The following is an 11,803-nucleotide window of genomic DNA, read 5'->3' on the forward strand; positions in this document are numbered from 1 at the left end:
AGTGCCTGAGTACTTCTAATATAGTGCCTGAGTACTTCTAATATAGTGCCTGAGTAGTTCTCACAGCACCCCAGGGGGAAAGGAGGTGGGGTGGGGGGGAGAATGGAACGGAGGGGGAAAGAAGAGAAGGGGAGAGGGTGGGGAGGGAGGGAAGGAAGGCTTGGCTTTGGTGGTGTAAGAGGAGTATAGAGAGAGAGAGCACAAAATAGAGGGTGGGGGAGAGTACAAAATAGAGGAGACTAGAGAGAGCTGTGTGGGAGAGTATAAAATAGAGGAGACTAAAGAGAGCTTTGGGGGGAGAGTATAAAATAGAGGAGACTAGAGAGAGAGCTGTGGGGGGTGAGTATAAAATAGAGGAGACTAGAGAGAGAGCTCTGGGGGGAGAGTATAAAATAGAGGAGACTAGAGAGAGCTTTGGGGGGAGAGTATAAAATAGAGGAGAATAGAGAGAGAGCTCTGGGGGAGAGTATAAAATAGAGGAGAATAGAGAGAGAGCTGTGGGGGGAGAGTATAAAATAGAGGAGAAGAGAGAGAGAGGGGGAAAGAGAGAGAGCATGCTAGAGGAGGAAAGTGAGGGGGGCTTCAGAGGGGGAGGGAGTGTATGAGGTGTCTCTGAGGTAACGAGATGGCTTGGGAGCCAGACTTTTGGCTACAGTCTCCCTGCATCTCCCCATCTCTCCCCGCTCCTGTGAAGAGCAAAGCTCCTGTGAAAGCTCCCAGCTCCAGCCACAGACCCAGCTCCAACCACAGACCCAGACCCAGCTCCAGCCACAGACCCAGACCAGCCCAGCCACAGACCCAGAACCAGCCACAGCCCCAGACCCAGACCCAGTCATAGACCCAGACCCAGCCACAGCCCCAGACCCAGCCATAGACCCAGACCCAGCCACAGACCCTGACCCAGCCACAGACCCAGCCACAGCCCCAGACCCAGCCACAGCTCCAGCCACAGACCCAGCTCCAACCACAGCTCCAGCCACAGACCCAGCCACAGCCCCAGACCCAGCCACAGCCCCAGACCCAGCCACAGCTACAGCCACAGACCCAGACCCAGCCACAGACCCAGACCCAGCCACAGCTACAGCCACAGACCCAGACCCAGCCAAAGACCCAGACCCAGCCACAGCTACAGCCACAGACCCAGACCCAGCCACAGACCCAGCTCTAACCACAGCTCCAGCCACAGCTCCAGCCACAGCTCCAGCCACAGCTATAGCCACAGACCCAGCCACAGCTCCAGCCACAGACCCAGACCCAGCCACAGCCCCAGACCCAGCCACAGCTCCAGCCACAGAGCCAGCCACAGACCCAGACCAAGCCCCAGCCCTAGCCACAGACTCAGCCAAAGCCCAAGCCCCAGCCACAGCTCCAGCCTCAGCCACAGCCATAGAGGATGTGGTGGAAGAGTATGGAGGGATGGTGGGATTCAATACTCAAATGCCGCTTGACGCTAAGCACCCAGCACGGCCGTTTTGTCTGCCAACGAACAGGCGGCGGGATAAAGGGAGAGAAAAGGGAGACAACGAGATGACAAACAAAATAGGAGGAGAGATGAAAGGAGAGAGAAAGCGAGAGAAAGAGAGAGACATGGCAGAGGGAAGAGAAGTGGAGGAGAGATGGAAACCATGGCAGAGAGATGAGATTTGGTGAACCGGAGAATGGAGAGACTCGCAGTCAAGAGGCCCATCACATCAGAGAGAGAGAGATTGAAAGAGAGAGAAGGTGGGGTAGAGATGAGAGAGGGATAGACTGAGAGAAAGATGAAGAGAATCCCTCTCTCCTACCCCTCTGTACCCCTCCCCTTACCCATCTCAATCCCTCGTTCCCTTTTTTCTCTCTGATCCAGGAGTGTGTACGGATTTAATTTGCAGGGTAAATATAGGTGTTTGTAGCTCCAGTGAGCATCCTGAGGACTAGGCTGAATGATCTTAGGACAATTCTGGTAATTGGGCTCACTGTGTTTTTTTAAAATCTCATTCTCTCGCTTTCCTTTTCTCTCTCTCTCTCTCTCTCTCTCTCTCGCTCTTTCTCTCGTTCCCTCTCGCTCTCTTGCACGCCAGTTCACCCGATCTCTCCCTTTCTCTCTCTCTCTCTCATTCCCTTTGTCTCTACCTCTCTCTTTTCTGAACCATAGATAGATGTGTTGTGTAATGAGGGATTAAACAAAGAAAGCACTCAGTTTCACAAACACATGCAGCACTGCTCTTTTATTCCTCTGTTTGCTTCTTTCTCGTTCAAAACCCCCTCTCTTTCTACCTTTCTTTTTCACTCATTACTCCTACATTGACACATTTGTTCTCTTTCTATCTCTCTTCTTTCATTATTTCTTTCTATCTTTCTTTCTTTCTTATTACTTTTTTTTCTCTGTCTCTCTCTCTCTGATTATCGGCAAGACTGGCAAGGTCACAATGATGCTGCCTAAATAATTACAGTGGTAGCTGATAGTGAACGTATTGATTGAAAGTGTTTCTCTCCCTCCCTCTCCCCCTCTCTCCCCCTCTCTCTCCCTCCATCTGACCCTCTCTCTCCCTCTCGCTCCCTCCCATCTATCTCCAATCCTCTCCCCACCCCTCCCTCCCTCCCCTCCCCCTCTCTCCCTCCCATCTCTCTTCCTCCCTCTCCCCCTCCCCCTCCCTCTCCCCCTCTCTCTCCCTTCTTCTCCCTCTCGCTCTTCCTCCCTCTCCCCCCTCTTTCCCTTTTTCTCCCTCCCTCTCTCTCTCCCTATCCCCCTCTCTCCCTCCCTCTGACCCTCTCTCTCCCTCCCTCCCTCTCCCCCTTCTCTCTCCCTCCCTCTCTGCAGGGTCCATGTTCGGCGGACGGATAAGGTGGGGACGGAAGCAGCATTCCACCCTATAGAGGAGTATATGGTTCATGTGGAGGAACAGTTCCAACACATGGCCCGACGCATCCATGTGGACAAGAAACGAGTCTACCTGGCAACAGATGACCCCTCACTACTGCAAGAGGCTAAGACCAAGTGAGTAACCACCAATACCCTAATAATGAATAATGAAAGGGGAGTGAGTGTTGTGCGTGTGTGCGTGTGTGTGCATGGGTGCATGCGTGTGTGTGTTTACATGCATGTATCAAATCAAAGTTTATTTGTCACGTGCGCCGAACACAACAGGTGTAGACCTTACAGTGAAATGCTTACTTACAGGCTTTAACCAATAGTGCGAAAACAAAGGTGTGTGTGTGTGTGTGTGTGTGTGTGTGTGTGTGTGTGTGTGTGTGTGTGTGTGTGTGTGTGTGTGTGTGTGTGTGTGTGTGTGTGTGTGTGTGTGTGTGTGTGTGTGTGTAGGTAAGTAAAGAAATAAAACAACAGTAAAAAGACATTTGAAAATAACAGTAGCAAGGCTATATACAGACACCGGTTAGTCAGGCTTATTGAGGTAGTATGTACATGTAGGTATGGTTAAAGTGACTATGCATATATGATGAACAGAGAGTAGCAGTAGCGTAAAAGAGGGGTTGGCAGGTGGTGGGACACAATGCAGCCCGGTTAGCCAATGTGCGGGAGCACTGGTTGGTCGGGCCAATTGAGGTAGTATGTACATGAATGTATAGTTAAAGTGACTATGCATATAAGATAAACAGAGAGTAGCAGCAGCGTAAAAGAGGGCTTGGGGGGCACACAATGCAAATAGTCCGGGTAACCATTTGGTTACCTGTTCACTAGTCTTATGGCTTGGGGGTATAAACTGTTGAAAAGCCTTTTTGTCCTAGACTTGGCACTCCGGTACCAAGTGTGTGTATGAGCGTGTATGATTGTATTTCTGTTTGTATGTAGAAGCCCATACAGTATGTGTAATGCTGTGTCCGTCAGGTACCTAGACTATGAGTTCATCAGTGATAACTCCATCTCGTGGTCGGCCGGTCTGCACAACCGCTACACCGAGAACTCTCTGAGAGGAGTGATCCTAGACATCCACTTCCTGTCACAGACCGACTTCCTGGTCTGCACCTTCTCCTCACAGGTAGGGGTGCCATATTCGACACAACACCCTTTATGTGAATTTACAGTACATTATTCACTAACCTATATTCTTACCTACCTGAATAGCCAACTCATATTGTCATTGTCATGTTAAAGTGACTAATCATAGTTAATAAACAGAGACCAGCATGGTGTAACCAGATTAAACCGGATACGTTTTTTTATCCGGCCGTGAAAATACTGCCCCCTATCCCAAACAGGTTAAACAAGGGCCATAGGAGATGGCATGACAACTGTGGTGGTTAATTACTTTACAATCAAATGAGGAGAGACAAACTTATCACACAAGTCTGAGTTATAATTAAGCTAAATCTTTATTCACTTATTAATAAGGGAGCAGGTCAACACAACACACACATACAAAGCAAATCGATTGAGTGCTCTACGATAATGATGGCTGGTCGTCGAATCACCCTCAGATGATTAGTTTAGAGCCCCGAGACAAAGAATACAATATATTTTTATAACAAAGTACATCCTCCTGAATACTCATGACAAACAACAGATGTATGGAATGGGTCACAAGGTCAAGATTTGCATGAAAGATACTAATAATTCACTGCAGACATTATCTGCTGTAAAGACTGTTCTCATTGTGTAGAAACCAGAGCCATCTCTCCCTGGTACCTCATAGAACAGAAACACCAACTCATTCTATGGAATGTGGTCTTGTTAGGTTCATCACCCAAGGCATCGTAAATCTTCCGACAGCTTTAAGCCCCTAGAGGCCCATTCTCAGAAGAACACACACAGATGAGAGTGTTCTAAGAACCCCCTATTCTGTTGCATAAAACAACCATTTAATGCTATTACAGTATTATAACATAATCTTGCAATTTGGCTCTCATACAACACAAACAGATCTGGGACCCTTAACTTTTTCATCTGAATAAATCTAAACAGCCATATACACGGAATGTAATTAAGTTAACATGATTCTTCACACTTCCTGGTCTCACTTCCTGTTTCCTGCATACCTACTTCCTGTTTCCTGTAACCCTGTACCAGGTGTGCCGCGTGGCCTACGAGATCATGCAGACGCTGCACCCGGATGCCTCCTCCTTCTTTCACTCACTAGACGACATCTACTACTTCGGGGGCCAGAACGCCCACAACCAGATCGCCATCTACCCACATCACCCCCGCAGCCCAGAGGACGTACCTCTGGAGCCCGGTGACATCATCGGCGTGGCAGGGAACCACTGGGACGGCTACTCGAAAGGGGTCAACCGTAAAATGGGGCGCACCGGTCTCTACCCATCCTACAAAGTCAAGGAGAAGATCGAAACCGTAAAGTACCCCACGTACCCCGAGGCAGACAAGCTGCTCTCAAACTCTCAATGGAAGTGAAGAAGGAAAGGAAGGATGAAAATAAAAAGAGAGAGAGACACTGAATCAGTTAGACTGCACATGTTGTGAACAGAGAGAACAGTGAGAAAGGGAGAAAGAGATGGGGGTGATTAGACTGCACTGAGAGTGTGTGGGCCTGCCTGTGGGCATTTACTTGTGTGTGAGTGTGTATATCTGGATGTGAATCTGTAAGTTGCGGAATCTTGCACCTGCCACCACCCCGTCCCGGTGCACACAGATGGGTTTTGTAGAGAAATAGGAATGAACATTGATTTCAAACGAGCCTGAAACAATTAAAAGGTCCGTAGCCGACAACGCTCACTCTCCAAGGCAGACTGGGAATGGACTATCCAATCAGGGCAATCCTTGGATCGATAATTTTTTTTTTTAAAAAGCCTTGGATCGATGACTGGAAAACAATTATAAACAAGAAACATTTACTTGTTTTCATTTTTATTAAATTATTTTGGTGGTTTAAATTGTATTCTTGCCTTCTTTTGTCTCTCCTTTGTTCATTGAATATTTCTGGTATCTTCCTCTTTCCATATTCACTCACTGCGTTCCTCCCTTCTCCTTTCGCTCCAACAGTCCTACATCTCCAACAGTCCTACGTCTTGCATCCTCATGTGCAATTTATTTTATACCACCTTAATGTGCTTTTTAACATGTTTGTGTCAGGTGCTGGTGCGTTGTACTGTATATGATGTGTGTGTGTGAAAGATTATGAGAGATGCTGTGTGTGTTTGATCTATGGTGACCTATGATTACCTATGATGACCTTTGAACTATGGCGACCTATGATGACCTTTGAACTATGGTGCACACAGACACCCTCTTCAGGCTCACCAATGGACTCCACCGAGCTAATGTCCTTTTCACATCTCTACGTCTGTTCAGTCCGTCTGTTTGCTGTTGTTGTTGTTTTTTAGTTCTAACATTCATGTTTCAAATAAATTAGGAAAAAAAGAGATGCCTATGTTGACAGTGCTATGTTATTAGAGGTTTGTAGTCGATCGTGATGAAGACCTCTATGCTCAATGCGTCCATTGAGCTTCCTCTAATGCTTCCTCTATGCTTCCACCCCCAAAAAATCTCCTCTTAAATGTGTTATGAAGGTTGTTATGGATGATACTGCTACTCTCATGAAGGTCGTTATGAGTTCTTCAATAAGAACCTACTAATGTCAATAAAGATGGTGGATAAATGAAGATAGTTCACTCAAGCGGTTTACCATTGTAAAGAATATTCAAATGTTCCTGTCTGTGTAAGTGGACGTTCCCTCTCTCGGGTGAGCATGCGAGAGAGGGAACCAGTGTGAGGGAAAAACGAGGGTATGGGCTGTCTCGCTTTCTCTACCGTCTCTCTGTCAGTGTCCCAAATCAAGATGGCCTCCTAGTAAGGTGACCTATCAGGTGAATATCAGATGACCAGTCATGAGTCACCTGTCCCCATCAAGATGGCTGACAAGTACACCCCAAACATTTCAAGGGCTCAGACTGCAGTCCAAACACTTAAAAGACACACCCTCTCCCCTCAGCACTCAAATTAAGTGGACACTTCTGATGACGTATCATGACGTCTGACGAGTATACACTTGCAGGTCGAGGGAGGAAGGAATGATTTTTAAATGGACCATCCTTGGCTGGAAATTCATCACTCGTTCATCCAGCGATGATTGTGTTTTCTGCCACCGGTGGCTTGTGGGTGCTTTATATGGGCTATGAGTGCATGTCTACTTATATTAAACATATAATTATTAATATACGCCTACTGTATGATACCTAGCAAATTAATTAGCTAACTAACGTTAGCCTGCCCTGCTGGAACTGAAGAAGGGAAATGTTTTATTTCTACACTTTCCAAAAGATAACCAAACAAAAACACATTAACTTTTTAAGTTGTGGTACATTTCTAACGTATTTGCATTCGTTTTTACTTACACTTGTATGTTGACTTCTCCATTAATGTTGTTTTTAAGTTTTCGCAGACTTTTCTTAGCGGATGTACAATCGTTGTGAATTAAATTATGGAGAGTTTCAGGCCCCGGAGTGAACATAATTGTACAATTGCAAAGCCGACTGAAAACGAGGGCTGAGTGGCTTACGTTGCAAACTTCCCTTGCTTGGCTAATCATTTGGACCACCCTCCAAGATGGCGACGGGGATTCATCCAAGGGCATAAGGCTGAGTGTAAGTGTAGGAGGGTGTGTCTTTTAAGTGTTTGGACCGCAGACTCAATCTCAATTAGTCTTTCTGTGATTTCTCACATCCTATCCCCTAGCCACATCCTACATCTTGGCCATGCTCTGTTATAATCTCCACCCCGGCACAGCCAGAAGAGGACTGGCCACCCCTCATAGCCTGGTTCCTCTCTAGGTTTCTTCCTAGGTTTTGGCCTTTCTAGGGAGTTTTTCCTAGCCACCGTGCTTCTACACCTGCTTGCTTGCTGTTTGGGGTTTTAGGCTGGGTTTCTGTACAGCACTTTGAGATATCAGCTCATGTAAGAAGGGCTATATAAATAAATTTGATTTGATTTGATAGCCTCCTGATGAAAAAACAAGCATAGACCAGCATAAATTTCAAACTGGTCTGTGCTGGTCCATGCTGGTCTATGCTGGTCTATGCTGGTCCATGCGGGTCTATGCTGATCCATTCTGGTCTATGCTTTGTCCGTGCTGGTCCATGCTGGTCTATTCTGGTCTGTGCTGGTCCATGCTGGTCTATGCTGGTCCATGCTAGTCTATGCTGGTCTATGCTGTTCTATGCTGGTCAGTGCTGGTTGGATGCTGGTCAAGCTGCAAATGGCTAAAATGTAAATGTATGACCACCATGGTCTAGCTGGTCAAGCTGGTCTGACCAGCATGCTGTAACTGGTTATGCTGGCAGACCAGTATAGTCTAGCAGGTCAAGCTGGTCTGACCAGCATGGTCTAGCTGATCAAGCTTGTCTGACCAGCATGGTCTAGCTGATCAAGTTGGTCTGACCAGCATGGTCTAGCTGATCAAGCTTGTCTGACCAGCATGGTCTAGCTGATCAAGTTGGTCTGACCAGCATGGTCTAGCTGGTCAAGTTGGTCTGACCAGCATGGTCTAGCTGATCAAGTTGGTCTGACCAGCATGGTCTAGCTGATCAAGTTGGTCTGACCAGCATGGTCTAGCTGGTCAAGTTGGTCTGACCAGCATGGTCTAGCTGGTCAAGTTGGTCTGACCAGCATGGTCTAGCTGATCAAGTTGGTCTGACCAGCATGGTCTAGCTGATCAAGTTGGTCTGACCAGCATGGTCTAGCTGGTCAAGTTGGTCTGACCAGCATGGTCTAGCTGATCAAGTTGGTCTGACCAGCATGGTCTAGCTGATCAAGTTGGTCTGACCAGCATGGTCTAGCTGATCAAGTTGGTCTGACCAGCATGGTCTAGCTGGTCAAGTTGGTCTGACCAGCATGGTCTAGCTGATCAAGTTGGTCTGACCAGCATGGTCTAGCTGATCAAGTTGGTCTGACCAGCATGGTCTAACTGGTTATGCTGGCAGACAAGTATGTCTAGCTGGTCAAGCTTGTCTGACCAGCATGGTCTAGCTGGTCAAGTTGGTCTGACCAGCATGGTCTAGCTGATCAAGCTTGTCTGACCAGCATGGTCTAGCTGATCAAGTTGGTCTGACCACCATGGTCTAGCTGGTCAAGCTGGTCTGACCAGCATGGTCTAACTGGTTATGCTGGCAGACAAGTATGTCTAGCTGGTCAAGCTGGTCTGACCAGCATGGTCTAGCTAGTTATGTTGGCAGACCAGCCTTTGTTGTGTTTTCGCTGGTGACCAGCCTTCGTTGTGTTTTGGACACTGCTGACCAGCATAAGCTAAATCAAAACCAACATCAAGTCACATTATGCTGTCTTGCAAAGTGATGTTGGAATCCAGCCAGTGAACAAACATACATTATTTTACCATAAATTACAAAGACACTTTGGTGTAACATTACATTAGTGTAAAGAAAGCACTTCTTCACAGTAATGTACTGGTAAACCAAACATTTTTTTGAAGTTATGGTAACATACTGTAACTTAAAGGTAACAGGCTTCCAGTAAGTTACTGTAAAAACAGGGTTAAGGCTTTTTATAGTGTATCATAAAGATTGTTAAAAGATTAGAACCAATCGGCATTATGTCATTTGTTCCTATGGGGGAACCCTTTTGGGTGACACGTAAAACCCTTTGAATTGTCCCTGTAGGTGAACCATTTAGAATTTCATTTAGAAGCCTCTCATGAACAAGCAATGACACGTTCTACAGTTATTCTTATAGGACACTTCAGAAGTACTTATGGCACACACAATAAAAAACTACTTGTCATTTGACAGTAAGTTACTGGCTACTGAGTTGCAGTAAAAATACAGTACTTTTACAGTTGAATAAAGGTGTTATTGTTGTAAAATGACTTGTTCTTTACCTTACTTTCACTGCACTTTGAAATGTAGGTAGCTTTTGTCAATCTGTATCGCTGAATTGTATCGCTGTATCGCTGAGTACAGATTGCACAAAAGAAATGTAAAGGTAATTTTTTATTGAGCCAACATCTGCAGCATTTAATGTGAATGCAGTCTACGCTAACACAGGAACATGCCTTTACATTTCAATCCCGCTGTAACACTGAATTTCCATGATACGGATGTAATAGAGCCCTAAGCGGGGGCGATTTGCCAGTGGGGGCTCATTAGCATATTTTGTGGCATGATCTAAAATGTGTTGTATTTGTGCCAACCGTTAGTGGTGTTGTAACAGTTTAAGTGGTTTTATTGTAATGTTGAAGGTTGAGCACCTAATTTGTCTACTCCAAAAGCAAAAGAGGTGCTCAGCCTTTGACAACATAACCATCAACCACTTAAACTGATTCAACACTTCCACTGACGGTTGGCACAAATACACATATATATTAGATCACGCCCACAAAAAAGCTAATACACCGCACAGGTACGTTGACCCGTCTCCATTTCAAAGCGCAATGATGATTATACCTTATATTAAAAATATTGGGTAGAAAAATTATACTTTTATTCAATTATACTAGATTATCTTCACGTGTACCCTAACGAGAATCAACCAGTACCATGTGAACCTTTGACATTTTTGTACTTTAGGGAACAACACTGTTCCCTAATTTTGAGAGTATGTGGATACAGTGCATCCGGAAAGTATTCAGACCCCTTGACTTTTTCAAAATTGATGTTACATTACAACCTTATTCTAAAATGTGTTAAATGTTTGTTTTTCCTCATCAATCTACACACTATGCCACATAAGGATCTCTCTGTACTTTGCTTCGTTCATCTTTCCCTTGATCCTGACTAGTCTCCCAGTCCCTGGAGCTGAAAAACATCCCCACAGCATGATGCTGCCACCACCATGCTTCACCGTAGAGATGGTGCCAGGTTTCCTCCAGAAGTGATGCTTGGCATTCAGGCCTAAGAGTTCAATCTTGGTTTCATCAGACCAGAGAATCTTGTTTCTCATGGTAGCTCTGTCAGATTGACCATCGGGTTCTTGGTCACCTTCCTGACCTCAATTCCGAGTCTCATAGCAAATGGTCTGAATAATTATGTAAATAAGGTATTTCTGTTTTTATATATATATATATATATATATATATATAAGTATATATTATTCTAAAATTGATTCAATTGTTTTTTCCCCCTCATAAATCTACACACAATACCCAATAATGACAAAGTGAAAACAGTTTTCTAGAAATTCTATATATACATTTGAAAGAATTTCTAGAAAACTGTTTTCACTTTGTCGTTATTGGGTATTGTGTGTAGATTTATGAGGGGAAAAAACGATTTCATCAATTTTAGAATAAGGCTGTAATGTATCAAAATGTGGAAAAAGTTGAGGGGTCTGAATACTTTCCGAATGCACTGTGTATGTTGTAGTGTTAATTTTTTTAACCCTTATTTTTCCAGGTACATTTACTGAGAACACATTCTTATTTACAGCAACAATTTGGGGATTAGTTACAGGGGAGAGAAGGGGGATGAATGTGCCAATTGAAAGCTGGGGATGATGAGGTGGCCATGATGGTGTGATTGGGAATTTAGCCAGGACACCAGGGTTAACACTCCTACTCTTAAAATAAGTGTCATGGAATCTTTAGTGACCACAGAGAGTAAGGTCACCCGTTTAACATCTCATCCAAAAGACAGCACCATACACAGGGCAATGTCCCCAATCACTGCCCAGGGGAATTGGGATATTCTTCTTACTTAGCCTACTTAGCTTATCAGGACAGGAAAATGATCCAATTTACACCCCTAGTGCCTCTGATTTGGTGGACTCACTAAACACATGCTTCATTTGTAAATTATGTCTGAGTGTTGGACGTGCCCCTGGCTATCCTTAAATGAAACAAAACAAGCAAATGATGCCGTCTGGTTTGCTTAATATAAGGAATTTGAAATGATTTATAGTTGC

The 11,803-nt window shown here is 45.1% G+C and overlaps 1 protein-coding gene across 2 annotated transcripts in view; it reads left to right on the top strand.

Annotated features, from left to right (window-relative positions):
• Nucleotides 1-6,986, top strand: part of LOC106608211 (alpha-(1,6)-fucosyltransferase) — a 216,653-nt gene extending 209,667 nt beyond the window's left edge. The window contains exons 8-10 of one of the 2 annotated variants that reach the window (XM_082977040.1): nt 2,801-2,977; nt 3,827-3,977; nt 5,006-6,986. In XM_082977040.1, coding sequence (XP_082833166.1) covers nt 2,801-2,977; nt 3,827-3,977; nt 5,006-5,347 — 670 coding nt within the window. In that variant the 3' untranslated portion in view covers nt 5,348-6,986. The remainder of the gene's footprint in view (nt 1-2,800; nt 2,978-3,826; nt 3,978-5,005) is intronic. The other variant, XM_082977041.1, reaches the window with a different exon arrangement.
• Nucleotides 6,987-11,803: the final 4,817 nt, after the last annotated feature.

Source organism: Salmo salar, chromosome 06 (genome assembly GCF_965601325.2).
Source record: "Salmo salar chromosome 06, fSalSal1, whole genome shotgun sequence".
NCBI lineage: Eukaryota > Metazoa > Chordata > Actinopteri > Salmoniformes > Salmonidae > Salmo > Salmo salar.